The 17,056-nt window shown below is 37.8% G+C and overlaps 1 protein-coding gene across 6 annotated transcripts in view; it reads left to right on the top strand.

Annotated features, from left to right (window-relative positions):
• LOC135503322 (neuronal acetylcholine receptor subunit alpha-7-like) overlaps positions 1-17,042 on the top strand; it is a 109,735-nt gene extending 92,693 nt beyond the window's left edge. For all 6 annotated transcript variants that reach the window (XM_064796856.1, XM_064796888.1, XM_064796866.1 and 3 more), the window contains 3 exons: positions 2,239-2,325; positions 9,803-9,912; positions 10,482-17,042. In XM_064796856.1, coding sequence (XP_064652926.1) covers positions 2,239-2,325; positions 9,803-9,912; positions 10,482-10,916 — 632 coding nt within the window. In that variant the 3' untranslated portion in view covers positions 10,917-17,042. The remainder of the gene's footprint in view (positions 1-2,238; positions 2,326-9,802; positions 9,913-10,481) is intronic.
• Positions 17,043-17,056: the final 14 nt, after the last annotated feature.

Raw genomic sequence — 17,056 nt, 5'->3', positions numbered from 1 at the left:
ATTGTCATTTTCTGAGAAAGCAGGTAGGTTACGAACTAAAATGTAAAATAAAAACGGTTACAGACAATATCTTGACATTTAGTATATAAAAACGTATTGTAAACAAATGTGTTAACCCAAGAAAACGATAAAAAAATGAGTCAATACGTATTGCCTCCATCAAAGTCGATATTGAAACTTCTTTTTCTGGATCATAGCCTCGTTAGGCCAGACAAAATTGAGTAAGTGACCATAAGGAACGAAGATGTCTGTGGCGTTGTCATTTTCTGACTATGACCTTGACCCTGCAGTGTTGCGGTAGCTGTGCAGGATAGCAGGGTGTGTGGGTGTTTGTGAATGTAACCTAGCGTCCTGCTTTTCTGCTGTGGGATAGGCTGAAATGACCTTCATTTCTTCTCCACTATTTGCGGTGTTGTCTTCATCTTCTATTTTACGAACTACAAACTCTATAATTCATAACTTTCTGTGCATGTACATCCATCTTGACCCCATTTACTCCAGACAAATATTTGTGGGGGTTTTTCAGCATTCAAACAAAACAAAAACCGAAACATTACCTTCCAGTTGGTTACTAAAACACACCTGTTTCTGTCTATTATATCCACATTTCTAAAAAAAAACCAGAAAGGCTTCATTTTTTACGTAGACTTTCGATCACCTTTTGGACACCAATAAATTCAAAACTGAGAACTAAACTCTCAAAATTGGAATACACTTTTTAAACTTTTGATGACATATTGCTTTTCAGAAGTTGTTATTTTTCTTCAATTTAAGTGTAACTTTGTTTTATTTATTTGGATTTCTTTTGTTTATTTCCGGATGTTAAAGATGAAGATGACTGACTTTGACTCATGACTCAATCTACGACAAGTTTGGTCATGTTCGTCATCTACCTGTCACTCAGCCTACTAAAGCAGGAGGGCAGCTTACAATCCTAAATGTCCACTAAATTCCGGTATTGTGCATCACTACCTAACAGGCTGTTGTGACGCTTTGGTCAAAGGTCCTTGCAGACTCTACTGGGTCTGAGGTTGTAATGCACAATTGTAGAGTCTAGTGGGTGTTTTATTCAATGAAGTAAAAATACAAAGGTAGCAGACGTTTCTCTTTAATCCATTGCAGATAAATTAGTAACATACACCACATTTCAAAGCACATTGTGATAGATTAATACATACAAACAACCAAACTGCCAAATGGTTTTCATGTTGCTTTCCTTTATATCCGGTACGAATCTGTCACACAAATGCAGACCCACCTTAAAACCTCTCAAATTCCTCAACCTAATTCCTCAAAACACCCACACCTCTGCCATCGTGCATGCTACCAAATGTTACAAAGGATCAATGGTGTAAACAGCGCATGCAATCGATGTAAGATATTTAGGAATGATTATATAATGTATGTCATAATCTGTATGCAACCATGTTCAATGCTATTTCACTATATGATCTTCAACCAAACTCTGATAATGTGTGTCCATCACAATATTTTAGCACGTTGGTTGATTTATTTCTAACTTATCCTGGACATTTTTTTCCACCTTTCTTCTACCAATTGAAGTAATTGAAAACGATTAGTACAAGTTGAACGTTAGATAGACACATTTAGCCAAGTATTATGGACTATCGCGTTTGAATGAGTTTTGCAATTTCTCCATGCGAAATTAACTTGTTGAATTTTGATCAAGATGTAACAGAGAGTACATGTTCATTATCAAGTCTAAATAAAGCATCAATCGTTTGGAGTATGTCCACACTGTTTAGCGTATGGTGATGAGTTGTATCAATATATTGTTCTCTCTGACCCGGATAACTGCCAGAAAAAGTTCCCATTCTTTCAACTATATTTCCCCTGAGATGGTTCCAAATCGTTCGTTCCTTCAAATCCAAACAGCAAGACTAACTAAACAAAGACCGATTTCACTGAATTTGTTTCAGTGACCTGTTCTAAAATGTGCTCTAAACACCGATTTAAGAGGCCTGGAGACTACATTATATTTAGGAACTGAATGGATTAATGCATGCCATTGTGTAATGTGGGCCCCAGACCTCTTCAACCAGGTATAAGATCGCATCGATTTAGTGTTCAGGTACCTCAAGCATCCTGAGGTGAAGTTGGCCTTCATTTCCATCTTTGGTTACCAACCTGTGCGGATTTCCTGGTGTTCGCCAAGGAGCCTTCTTTTGTCCGTATTTCTTCACATAATTAAGACATGCATTCTGATCTCCTTTTCAGGCGTTACTATCTTGTTGTCCCTGACAGTGTTTTTACTGCTGGTTGCAGAAACAATGCCCCCTACGTCAGATGCAGTTCCGCTGATAGGTGAGGCTGCCCCATCAAATTGTCGAATTCTATCCCGCCATGGGAACAAGGGTTATGCTTGGTGTTTTAACACGAGTTGTATAAGGTGCACAGGCATAGATTAGAATCAAAACAGCTGCAGATGTGATAGAGAATTTGTGTAAATTGGACAGTGTATATTGCTTGTTTATAGTTAGATGGCTATAACTATTCCAGATGCTTGCAGAAATGTACCGAATGTCAAAAGCTCTACACATTCTAATCTCGCTCTCGCGTGGTGTGGCGAGACCCACGCCAGTGATTTAAAATAGACTATTTAATGGTGGTAATGTTATCCATATCATGCTTGCTACCCTCCCTTTATTCTTTCTTTTTACCACATTTTCCCCTTTCCATTGTGGCGTGGTATGGAGAATCCTTACTACCAATCTGCGTTACTTCACAGGCGCTTCTCTTCGCTGCACCACGCACAAGTGTACGTCTCAGCGAAGTTGTGTGTACCTATACAACTTAGTCAAGCTGTAGTTTGTCAACCTTTGCATGCTGCACGTTGCTTATTGTTACATGTTTCATACTTGGCCGTACCGCATGGACCTGCATGTGAATGATGTCAGATATATTGTCTACAACTGGTGAACTCTCAAGTCGAGTCAATGTAACGTACACCTAGAGGTACTGTAAATGATATGTGAACGTACAAAATAGATGAACGATACATGCAACGTAAATGTACACCTAAGGCTGTTTTTACCTATGTAAATGTACATAGAAGTATTGTACGTTGTATGAAGTGAAAACATAGAGATCGTAATGCCAATGTGGATGTACAAATAGAAGTAATGTACATGCAATTGTAGTATGTGGACACCTAGATAATGTACATGCCAATGTAAATGTACACCTAGCAGTAGAACAACGTGAGAACACTTTGTAGTTGATGCATCTCTGTGTGTCGTGTATTATATCTGACATCATTCATTTCAAAACAACATGAAGGTAGGGCTTTTATTTTAATGCAGCACTTACAGTTTGACCTTACATCTTTCATTTTGATGTCACGAATGATAAAAATATTATTGTTATTAAAGGAAATTATGCCTGCACAATGTTTCAAAATAGAACTAAGTTCTTGTTAGAAGGTATTACTCCCTAGACTTCGGATATCTAATATTTTTTAAAGTGTCACATTATTATATGTCAAAAATGACAAAACGATCTCGACAAACGGCACAGTTTTCCTGTCACATTTTTCCCATTGATATGGTCTTTTAATTGGTATTGCAGCATGGACATTTGATCCATTCAGCAAAAAAATCAAACCAACTTAATACTCTGAAGTGGCAAAGCTAAGTTTATCAAAAAATGAAAGTCGTCATTCGAAATGATTTAGATGAAAGATGTAAGGTAGTACACAAAGTGTTGCTGGAGTTTCTTCCTACAAGTTTGGAATTATTTTCTGCAATTCCCTTGTTTTGAATCGTTTTCATTCACCAGTTTCTCTTCATTATTAGGCGTTTCGATCTATCATTCTCTAATGCATTTTATTACTTGGCCAAGTCTGATTTTTGGCTACTGGTTTAACTACTCTTAAGTCCAAGAAAACCTAGATGAGGAATAAAGGTTATGATTGGTAAATCCCCCTTATATCCCTGTCATATACATGTTTTAAAGACAACCTATCATTGATATTCACAAACTTCCCCCCGACCCTTGAACCTAATCATGCTACATGGTGCCTTTGTATGGAGATATACATGTATAGTGTCATGATACTTTAGGTGAGACTTGGCATGGCAGAATTCAATATTCAGCATTCAACTGGGGTAATCCAATCCACCTATTGTCTGGTATTGTTATATACTGAACAGTTACATGAATTTTACTGTATATCCTTTCCAATAGACCGCCAACTGTCCCATCCCAGCATAGCGCTCCAGATTATAATGTTTCTGATTGAAACATTCGACATTAATCAGTTGATAGTTCTGTAAAAACACATTTATCTAGCCATTAAAAATCTGAACTCAGACACACTTTTGAGAATGGATAACAACGGAAACGGTAACAACCTATGTATCAGACGAACACAATCATGAAGAAAAGATTGATGTTACATGATACATACGCCTTCAAGGGAGTCAGCAGAGAGACCCGAATGTTAGTTAAGCTTACCATTACTATTACAGAGATTTAAATTTGAATGCACAAGCAAAAGCAATAGTAGAGTATGTGGGGATCCCCAATAGTATAATTCGATATACCACAGGGTGTTCATCTATCCAAGGCAATGAGATCCTATAGTTAAAAGAAGTGTCAGTGTAGATAATTGTAAGGTATATTATGAGGTAGAATCATTCTATATGCCACCGGGTGTATACCTATCCAAGGCAGTAAAACTAAAGATAGACACTGTAGATAATTGTGAGGGTTTTCTTCCTAAGATACAGAACCCAATAATTGAAGGAATCTTCTACTTAGATACGTACACGTGGATGAATTGGCTATATCATCATCGCATTATGCTACTGTCGTGTGGCAAAAATACGACCAGCTTCCTTAATTTGAGCAACACCAATTTAAATATGATTTGAGTTGAAAGAATGAAATTACTTTAACTAGATAGCATATTCCCCTGGTCTATCTTGTCAACGCACACCTCTCTAAATTTCCATAGACTTTTAGTTGTGCAGTTTTCCTTTAATATGCAGGAATAGCACGGTGTTGTAGTGGTTGGATGTAATTATTTTAAACGTATGATTAGCGTAGTTGCAGATAATTCCGTTTGGCGCTCCATCAAGTAGAACTTACACCATCTACACTCCATACAGCGCCAGGCTTGTTCTTATATTGTGAGGTGACTGACAGATCTAGCAGTTGCGTGGAGCTTTGTCCTTGCTTAGGTAGACATGTCGGTAACCTGGGATATGGAATCATGTAATCAGCTTACATACGGTGGTTGTGGCCTTATTCTGTCTACATTAGCACATCGTTACGTGCTAAGCTATTGAACTTCAAGTGATGTTTAGTGGTATCAGTGGTCGTGTTAAACTGTGTTTGTAAAAGTGACTAAATGCTACATAAATGTAACGGATTTCTACATGTTGTGAAGCATGGATAGCTTCCAAGCTTATCTGTGAGCAATGTCTATAACTAAACTACCCACAATCAGTAATAAGCACTGCAAACAGTTTCTAAGATAAAGAAGAAAATATAATTAATGAACTGCAAAATATCTATGAGACATGCCATTAACTTTAATTCACTGAAACAGTTCCAAACCATTGAAATAGTTTAAAAATTTTGTTCATCGGTTTTGGGTTAAAGCCTAGTTTTAAATGTGTCTCAAATGAAGTCGTCATGCACCATCGACAAAATGCCTTTATATCTTGTACATGCATTACAATTTTACTTGGAAGCATGAACAACATTCTTTAGGGCTTATCCTGCCTCTTGACCAAGGTGAATCATTTGTGGAAATTCCATTTAAAATTTCAACTCAGCAACATAATGGTTAATATGGCCCTAATGGGCGAAATATCTAGAAACACCTGTAACCAAGTCGACGTTACCTTAATAATATGATACATGTGACAAATTAAAAATTTCTCATCAAATTATCAACAATACTATTGAATATTGACAAATGAAAGTAACGGAAATTGTCACTAAATTGCATGAAAGCAGTCTTGGTAAACAATCTGCACAATAACTTGAAGTTGACGGATAAAAAATGTTATGGGATTATGATAATTATAGTGTAGAGAGAATTTTATCAGGCAAGGAATGCTCAAAAACCTTTACCATAAAGAGGGTTATGAATGCTCTAAACATTTACCATAAAAAGTTATGAATCAAGACATGTGCAATCAATGGAACTTAAATCGACGATTGATCTTTATAACTGCTTAGTACATAACATTTAGTCACATCAGATATCGCCTTTTACAGATTACGTCATACATTTCTTTAGAAATTAGAAAGACAAGATATTTCTGTTTTTTAAAAAACATTTTTAGAGCACTTAAAATTGTATGAATTTTGTATGCCTGAAACGAAATGGCATGTAATTTGCATTTTTTTTGTTATGCACGTACATTTGTAAAGCAGGAGTCCATCTTATTTGGTTGGAAACCTGATGTTTGCACGGAAAAAAGCAATATATAAAGTTAATGTGCACGGAAAATATTATTGAATTAGCACGTGCGATGTGTCTTTTGCAGTAAAGATGCATATGGCAGTCTGGCGCGGCAAACTAACTTTGCAATCTTTGGGCGCTGTGGGTAAAATACTTGCATGGTGGTGATAGATGTTCCTAACCTCAATGTCGAATATATGTAATGGCATTTGTCTCATAGATTTGCATGTAAACGTAAAAAGGATGTAAACTGTGCTTTTGCTATTACACAAAATGCTTTGCTTAGAAGCTTAAACATGTTAAATAAGAATAAATGGAAAAAAACAACCCTAGATTGTCAAAAGGAACAACACTGATTTTTGTGACATTCTAAACGAGGAAACTAAACAGATGATAAAAGGAAACCAAAAACAAAACTTGCCTTGTTTTGTGTTTTTCAGCACAGGGACACGTTCTTTAAGTCGAAATCAGCAAAAATGTGAAATGAACACAAAATTGAAGAAACATTTAGTACAAGTGTGTCTTGTACTCTTACTGAAGATTTTCTTGGATCTTATGTTTATTTCTGTAATTCTACAGACTTATGACTTATGAAACGTGCCCCTTTGAAAGAATACAAAAGAAAACAAAACGTAATTTGAATCCCCATTTTGATGATCAAATCTCATTTTGATGAACAAATAATGTCAATAACAATCTATGCTTTTTACAAACAAAACGGCAAAGTGCTAGAACAAACTAACTTCTAGGCAATGTAAAGAACACATGTGACTATCTCTCTCTGGTTGTGTGAAATCTTCGCTATTGTCAAGCATCGCCGACTAATCCAAAGCTGGTCACACAATAACAATGCATTTAACAACTAACTATACTGTTTTCATGGCGAACATTGATAGTTAGGGATCGTAGTTTGATGGGGCAGGGGTATTGCTGGCACCACGTAGTAAAACCAACCTCCTTTAATTTACCCTCAACAACCCCTCCCCCTTTCTCTCTCTCCTTTAATACCCTCTCCACTTGTAACTGGTAACGACAATTTTGCACAACATGGCCGCCTGACCTTTGGTGACCTTCCTAATGGCTGGCCATGCAGAGACACCTCCCGGGATAATATGGACCTAACACACTGAATATAATTCTGTAACTGTTGGAGAGCACATTAGTAGATGTGATGAGTAAGTATGTATAACATAGCCCGTGAAAACCGCGGGGCATTTGTTGGTAAGTAATTCCAAAACTTTTTTCACTTCCATTTTTAATCTCAGTTGCACTTATCTTATGTGCACCAGTACCAAGCAGGCAACCCAAAGATCGTAAATGCATGGTCGAAATCTGTCCATTGAACTGTAATACAGGTCAGATATTTTGAAAATATTTCTAACTTTATAAACATTGAAGCACTGGTGACCGTAAAAAATTAAGAAATACCAGAAAACTTCCCAGAAAAAACAGTTCGAATGTTCGAGAAAGATGTTCAAGGGAAGAATGATGTGTGTACTTTTGAATAAGCGATCCTGCTGATAGTTTTAAGTTGTTATGTTAACTATCATGTAAATTATATCGTATGAGGTTGCTTAATTCATTCAGGGAAATCAAGAACGTCCAAGATACATATTGTTATGATTTTCCAAAATCGAACTCACATTATTATCTGAGGCTGCACATCATATTTGGGTGATGAATTGTATGATATTGAGCTATTGTATTCCGCTTGAATTGTGACAACTAAGTAAACGACTATACATGTATATATATCACAGGTTCTGCATATAAGTAAACACTGACTGACCGACTGAGTGCAAGTTTTATGTAAGAGTATCATTGGTAGATAAATCGGATCTTTACCCGTTAGGAATTTCTTCTAAGTCATGGGAATCTACTTCTTGCTACATGTACCATGTCATTACGATCTTAAAGTTCCCCTACATCTTCTAATCAGTTTTAATGTGGTGTGGTTATCATTCTTCAATTAGATTCTTACTAATTTCGTACAACCTCTTGTCTGTTATAACCATAATCAATTGACCTATTTAACACAATAGTCATGTTCTTAAAATGATTTGATCATCCATTATCAAAATGTTTTACTGCCTTCATAAAATGTTCTTTATACACCTTATAAAATGTACCTGTAGTTTAACTGCAATGATCTTTTCTATAATGACGAGAGTAAAAACCAGTGAAACCAGTGAAACCAGTATTGTTATACTGATTGATAGTTGCGGTTGTTTCGGATGATAGACAAAGCTTGGCTCAAGAGTGCATCATTGTCCCTTGGAATGGAAGAACACCCGTCACGTGAATGTCGTTAAGGTTACACTATGTGCCCCTTTGAGGTGTTAGCGTAGGTTGCATGAGTATTATGTAATGCCCCTCTGTGGTTATAAAACACATATCACACTATAACAGAAGTAGCGCATTTGTGGAGTCAATGCGTGCATCCTTTCTGAAAATTAATTATAAAGTAGATATTTTTTCAAACAGCAGTTTTGAAATTTTTGTGACTTCAAATGTTTATCGATATTCAAGCATGTTTGATGAAAATAGAAAAACTGTTTCAAAATTGTGTTTAAAAGGATTTATACCTTTGCTCGACTTCCATCAATAAATGACGTCGCTTATGCTTTTAGCCGAGTCTGAAAGAGCCGTCGTTCTTTGCGCTGGGTTTAGAATTATCCCTTAGCCTTAATATACACAGAGGATGCAGACATTTCCAGTTTCACAGTCGTCAGTACCGCAGCAAACGAAACTAAAAACGTAAAGGACGTGTTCACGAGAGTCTGTTTGGAGAATACTAGCATGGAGAACAGCCATGGCATAAATATTCTGCTATTACTCGATGTACAAGTACTGTTAGTCTTACCCAACTAATATCGAAGTAAAATAATTTCTGTAAAGTTGCCTTCAAAGATAATCAGAACGTTTTAAACATATGCCAGTTACAAACAAACGCGAGGTGGGTGTGTGGACAGTTTGGGTACATTGCCAAAGGTTGTCAAGGGAAAGGGAATATTGTGTAATAAATAACTTTAAAAACGATACACGTCCATGAGTGTCCTTGGCAGAGAATGTACATAAGTCTTAGGAAGATAAACATGTATGCCAGTATGCAGCAATTAACGGAAGGTCATGGTCATGAAGTGGCTGACGGTGCATACTTTAGGATAAAAGTCTCCACGAAGTGTACTCTGTTGGCTCTTAATCTGAGGATCTGGATGCTGAAGTGACATTATGACACGGCCCCGATCAGCGCACTACTTATGCACCTTCTTGTTTTGCACATCTGTATCATTTCTTTCAAGAAAGGCACTGTACTTGTGCGATGAATGCAGCACACTTAATCTTTGCTTTACACTTTTTCAGGGATGTATTTTGCGTGCATCATGATCATGTGCTCATTGTCAGTAGTCTTCACAGTCTTAGTGCTCAATTACCATCATAGAAGTGCTGACACTCACGAGATGCCAGAATGGGTAAGCATTCCAGAAATGAAAATTACACCCAACTCTCCACTCCCAAGAAGTGTAAAAACACTGGGCGATGTCCCCTTCGGGGTCCCAATCTTTGAAGCGCCCATGCCTGCGTCACAAGACCAGATGATTTCTACTCGTGGCGGACAAGAGATTTAGCCATGCAACTTGGTAAATCGAAATGTTGCACTGTTATGTGCTTACTAGTATTTGAATAAAGATGGTGTAATATAACGATCTATATCCGAACATCAAAGCAGTTCTTAAACTCAGAACGGCTCTACAGTTGGTTCACCTCAAATTTTATCTGCAATAGACTCTGTTCAGTGTCCCCATCTCTTTTATAAACTTAGAAGCTGTGTTCACATGTTGCTATAAAGGCCTATTGGTATGTCGTCGAACCTAGGCAATTTTCAATCTTCTTCTTGTCTTGCAAGAACGAAGAGGCTAGTTGCACATGACCGAAAGCGTCACTGCACCCTGCCTCAATTAACAAGCTCCGGCTGAGCGTCATGAAAACATTTACGGTATGCCTCCCTTCTGTTTTCATAAAGGGCATTTATTTATTTCAGGTCAAAAAGGGTATATGTGAGTGGTTAGCATGGATTTTACGAATGAAAAGGCCAGGTAAAGAGCTATCAAGAAAGAAACTTGTACAAAATGCAAAACTTAGGGAGTTAGAACTTCGTGAGCGCTCGTCAAAGAGCCTCTTAGCAAATGTTTTGGACCTCGACGATGATTTCAGGAGAGATACACAAAATAGTTTTAATGTTAAAATTGACGATAATTTGCACATGTGCAGCACAAGAAGTGAACTGCACTCTATTATCAAGGAACTTAAATACATCACCAACAAAATGCGGAAGGATGAGGATGATCAGGAAGTGGAGGGAGACTGGAAGTTTGCAGCAATGGTGATTGATAGGCTCTGCCTGATAATGTTTTCAACTTTCACCATTACCTCGACCTGCGCCATTTTGTTCTCGGCGCCTACCATGTTTGGTTAACGACAACGCCAACGTAGTATGAAGGCACAACAACATCGACATCTTGAGTTCATTGAGAAAGCAGCGAGGCGGTGTCGTATGATTGAGAATACATCACCAGGAGAACTCTAGAATCTAGTGGCGGTGAAAGAAGAGGTCGTGAAAATGAAAGGTCAGATGTGTGTTAGCACATTGACATTGACGAGGTCCGGCCATCTTGACCCATTTCAAGAATGAAATTAGAGCCAGCCAGGGAAGAATGACGAATCATATTGGCTACATCAGTACCTAAAGACCAGTACCATCAACAAGATTGTGTAGTTAGATAGATCATAGAACGGTAGATAGATTTAACCTTCCCTAAAAGAAACGGTTTGCAATCTTCCACATTTGCAAGTCAATTTGAAACAATTTGGTGCTGCGATGAAATTTGCAGTTTGCAGCCATTGGCCTTTCTAAATTCTCAGGCTGCAGATGTGAACTTCGCTAGATATTTGCAGTTGCTTTTCTATGTATATATTGTATTACCATTTCAAGTGGATGTTCAATATTACCACCAGTTTTATAATTGAAATGACTATGGTCTGTAGATATCGTCATCACATTTTGGATAGAAGTAGAGGGAAATGACGCCGAGCGAGGAGTGGCAGATATTGTATGTGTGAAGTTATCAGGAAAGTCATTTTGGGAATGAAAGTCTTACTTGCAATAATAACCATATTCACTTGTAGTTATAAACTATATATATCCTCCTGTTTAAGACATTTTCGTCCCAGCTTATTGACAAACCTCAATTTAATCAGTCCGCGTGGTATCAGAATAATCTGACTCCAAAACCACGACAGAACATCAGGTGTGACTGATATTATTTGAGTTGAACATTTTTCGTGAAAAGCAGATTCATCCTCTAGTTGAATAGGATTGTTGTTTTGGTTGTGGGTTTCCTTGTTGGGTTGTTTTAAATTTGAATTTTATTTCGCAAAGCGTTTGAATGTCGCAAGTTCCTATATCATTATGTGAATGGTGTATTGCAATTCATTGTCGCGGGGGCATTAAAACAAAGAAAAAAAACACATGATACCACTAGTACCGCCGTCTGCAAGTTTTGAAGTTCATGTGTACTTGAGCAGATATAAATTAACGACGATATGCCGAAAATGGCGATGCAAGTTTTTTGATACCTCCATTTGGTAACTCGTTCTGCTGAAGAAGAGACTTTTGGTTGTCAAACGATTTTTTTAAATTGATATTTTCTATTGTTTTGGCTATTTATTTGGGGTTTATTTATTTTGAAAGGGAAGTCATGAATAGTTTGGTTTTAGCCGTTGTTTACTGATGTCATGAGGATATTGTAAACATGGTAGTAGCGTACAGAGTACAATGATGTTATTTTGGTGGGCAGCGCTCATGAGAGTAAATATTTATTATTTTTTAATTTTAGTTGAAAATAGTGTAGTGGCATTTTCTTGTTCAATTCTTTTTTCGGAAATCGAAATTGGATTGTGATAATGTTCATGAACTTCGTGATGACTTTATTAGGTGAAATATTTGGGTGAATATAAAATGTATTGTCATTTCTACTGAATTAACTCTGGAATAGGCAACGTAAATAACGGTTTAAGGCCGACAAACCGACATAAACAATATTATGATATTTCTTTTGTAAGTGAATTAATAAATTCAAGTTCATCATGCTTGGTAACTTAAACCTTAAACTGAGAACTATTAACCTGCTTTGCTACAGCTTTTATAATTGGATAAAGGGCTTTATCATGTGGTGATACATGCAGTTCTTTGGTGTTTTTGTCAAGGGTAACCTACATCTTTTTCCCCGGCCATGTCACGGAGAGATGCAGAATTTGTTGAATAACCCGATTATATGCTCAGTTTTGTCTCCGCGTATTCCGTAGTAGGATCATTGCCAACCCTGCCACTCGCCTCAACAGCAATCTGGTCGAAATGAAATGCACAGGGGTTATCGATTGTCGGATGCTCGCTTATCGATTGGCGATACCCGGTCTTAAACTGACAGCATTTTTGGAGTTACATGTATAGCGACATTTGCGCCGTATAAAGGTTAACCCAATCGAAAGTTAATTGGTTTTGTAAACCCTTGACGAATTCACCTCTTTCTTCTATAAGCTGGGTGGTACGAAGAAAGATCAATTTATTTATTTACACGGAAAAGATATCTGTGAGAAGATAGGCTTGCCCAAATCCAGCTTCTTCTAATTCCTATTAAATTATACACTAGTAATCTTGATTATCGTTGTATTAAACCATGCACTGGATATGTCAATTGACTAAGTTTTCTTGTTGTTATTTGGAGAGTAGACGCAGTGAATTGAAATATCCCTTGCATAATGTGATCGATGATAGTCAGTGCTTGTAAACATTGTGGTCGCATATTAAGTGATGATGTAACCGAAGCCAGCGTTAAAATGTCCGTTTGTTCAATAGTGCAGTCGGTTCATTGTGATAAACAAGAAAATCCCAATGTTAAAGATCATTTTGTACTCGAATGTATACATGGGATGAATATTTGGTAGAGTTCAAAAAAATTAGCACAGCTAATTAATGCCCCCCGCACGCGCTCGGCTGATTCATCCAATTTTCTGAAAATGCTGATTCAGGGCCAATGGCGTGAATGTACGGACCCATGTGTAAGGCCTTTATCACCGACATGTTCAGAATATTGGATAGAAAATTTGAACGTGTGCCTCGGCAATGATATCCAATACTTGTTCAAGTGTTTATTTTGGCCACCTTTTATTGCTAAAATACGATGCCATTGGTGAAATAACGCTATTAAATGGCTTATTTTGTTGTACTTGGTTCGATGGTTGTATTGTTTGGTTGTATTATGGTCAGGTGGCTCTTTTCCATCCGAGGCCCGTCTCACAGATTGATTTCAGCACTAAAGGCACCATTATTAAAGCATTACTTGAGGCATTGCTTAATGGTACCTTTAGCGTTGAGGACAATCCATGAGTCAGCCCCCAATCTCAGCATGGAAAAGACAACATGCACTTCATTTTACTTAGAATGCCACTTGATAACAACGGTAACTATTATGATTGCATCCGCGCATATTATCCAAAATTCGAAAGTCTTTTTCCTGTAACCTGGCCCCGATACTTGGTTTAACCACTTCCACTCCAATTCAAAATTGCCTCAATTGAACTTGATAAAGGGGAACAGTAGCCGCGGAAAGCCACTGACAGGGCCTATTTTTTCGAAACGCCTGATCGTGCGGAGAGCTTGCATGCGTGATGCATTTTATGAACTGACGAATACTTGATGTCACCAGAGACAGTTTCCTGGGCTATTTGCTCAAAGCGTGCGTTATAAGGGCTTGGTTGATTGGGAGATGAAATCTCCTATCGGGACAAGGTTCGGATAAATAGACTGTACATCGCCAGAAATATCGGACATACATGTACATGTAACTGCCCGCACGTCAAGTTGTGGCATTAGTCCTATGGGACATGGCGCTGCGAAAAAAAATTCCAATGCATATATAATGCACGTACACGTACTAGGCATATCTGATTTTATGAATAACAAATTCCCCTAATATGCGAATATGTTTGGGTTTTTTTTAGATTCGATGCATACGTACACAATATGGTTAGATCCATTTCGAATATTTTTGAAGGAGTCAAAAGCAGCTTGAACGTGGGACAAAATCAAATTTTATAAAGATTGCATGAATCTCCTGTACATAATTTTGGAAAACAGCGCCATTTTTTAAAATTTATGTCCTAAATTGGCGTTTACTCGGCCGGTGCGTCCGTTATTTCCACCGATGATTTCTATCACAACAAGAGGAATCCACTATCGCAATTCTGAAATCGCCGCAATCAGAGTTGTCCTATGGCTTGTCGCTGCCTGTATTACGTAGAAACAGGCGACGGTACGCCGTGGGTAGATCCTCGATGAGGTACTACAGGCAGCGATACTCTGTTGAGCGGCCGTGGCCTGTGACTGGAGGCGAAACAACCGTAATTTATAGCTACATTCGTAACAGTACCGGTAAGTGCGTTTCAATTTTGCGTTAGCCGATTCCTAGCGAAATGACGGATTGATTTATTACACTCTACATGTAGTTGTAAAGAACTTCTCTGTCTGTCCAAAATATCTTTGCAATATATCTTCGAATGAATGAATATACGTATATAATATGCAGCATTTATCATTTAGTGGTATATGACCATGGTTATCAGTATGTGATGATGTACAGTTGTTCACATGACGCACCTTGGTGTAACATTCTCAGTCAATTTGATATTAATTTGTTTATGACTTTATTTCATGACGATTTAAGTATTTAGGAATCTGCTTCTTGAGTAAGACATAAGATGCAATGTATTTCGTCCGCACCAGTCATTTGTCGATATTAAGTTCACTTAGTGCACTTCTATACTGATACAGAGAAAGCAAACAAGTAAGCTAGAATTACATCTCACGGAATTCACTAACGGCCCAATCTTTGTTTACAACAGAGCTTGGTAAATTGATGCAGATGTACACAATTGTGTACAGTGCATGGGTTCAAATAATCTTAGTACATTTTGCGTGTTCATATGCTGTTACGCCCTTTGACTACATGCAACCTACTCCATAAATTTGGTGCTGTTAGAGGGGCAGATTTGAGCAGCTTTCAAGATGAAAAAAACATGACCACTCGCGAGAATGGTTTTCAAAGCACTGAGGCCTGTTGAATCAGTATCGAATGGCATCAGACGTTAAAACAGTAACGTTATAGCGAGATTGCTGTTGGTTCTATAGCTTTGTGGGTGTAAATAATTATGAGAATGGTTCCACGTTGTTACAAGATTCACATTGGTTCCTTAAGTGGGAGGAGGGTCAGCATCTTTCTCTAGTCTTCTCTGGAAAGATATGAATGACACTCAAAAGTAATCTAGTTACGGCATAACGATCCAAATAGTCGTTCGGCCATGTGCGCTGCATAGGTCCGTTCAGGTTAAATAAAGCTGTAGATAATTATATATGCACATTATACAAAATGGCTGCGTGGACATACTTTGAAAACAAAATACGAGCAACTAGCCCGTCATTGCTGATTCATCATTGCTGTCGTGTAGCCACTTTCATCCAGCTGGCGATATGTACAAAAGACTAGCACGCTAGACTAGAGTTTATACGCATCTACGGTTGGATGAACGAGGCTAGGTGTCGTTATGTGAATCATGCCAACGATAGGCCTTTTATTTGAAGTCGTACCTTCAACTAAAAACCAATGCGCACACCCTTCTGTCAGTCAATCTTATGCTATTTTATATTTACGGTTGTATCGGTTTGACACGTTGTCAACTTGACACTTGTAACTTAATTGCAGGATTAGATTATGTTCAATTATATACACATTAGTTGACAGCGACACCTGGTCGTGCAGTTATGATGACGTCATTAATTGACAAAGCTTATAGAAACAATAGATATGTTGGGCTGGTTCTGCAAGCCATACGACGAGGTACGAAATATGTATTTCATGGACGATTTTCCTTAAAAGCTACGTGCAGGTATATGAAATATGATTTATGCGCGTCGCGAAAATGAATTAGCACATGACTTGATCACACGACAGACCTCCGTAGTTCATAGTGCGTCGTTCGTATACGGGTTGCGAAATATGCCTATAAAATAACAACTTGTAGCTTGGAGGAGCTGGGAAGGGGATCAACTTCTTCTGGTCAAAGTTCGTGAGCGCAGCATTGCATAAGATCGAATAGATCATAGAGAAATTCGGTGGATTTGAGTTTGCTACGCAAAATGATCCAACTCCTGGGATGAGAATGATTACGTTTTCTTATCTCTCTGCCAGGTGGCGCTGTCTATCTTCATCAGTAGGCCTATGTCTCAAGTTGAGTGCAGTTTTGTACGTAAAACGTTATTGCCGCAATGAGCTAATTTGGCTGGTGTGTTAAGTGAACTTGGGCTTGTTGTACGCTTATCTGACCATATTTAATGTAAACTTGCTTGGGTGGCCATATATTTACATAAACGCATAATTTGTCAGGATTGGAATTTAATTGTTTAAAATGTAAGATCTCCACCTTTCCTCAATCATCTTACTCTTTGTTAATTTGAAACATTGACGTTTTTAATAAACTGTCTTTCTTAGTTGTGCGTTGTCA

This window comes from Lineus longissimus, chromosome 2, assembly GCF_910592395.1.
Source record: "Lineus longissimus chromosome 2, tnLinLong1.2, whole genome shotgun sequence".
Lineage (NCBI taxonomy): Eukaryota > Metazoa > Nemertea > Pilidiophora > Heteronemertea > Lineidae > Lineus > Lineus longissimus.
The sequence above is the reverse complement of the archived record's forward strand: the minus strand, read 5'-3'. Positions and strand labels throughout refer to the sequence as shown.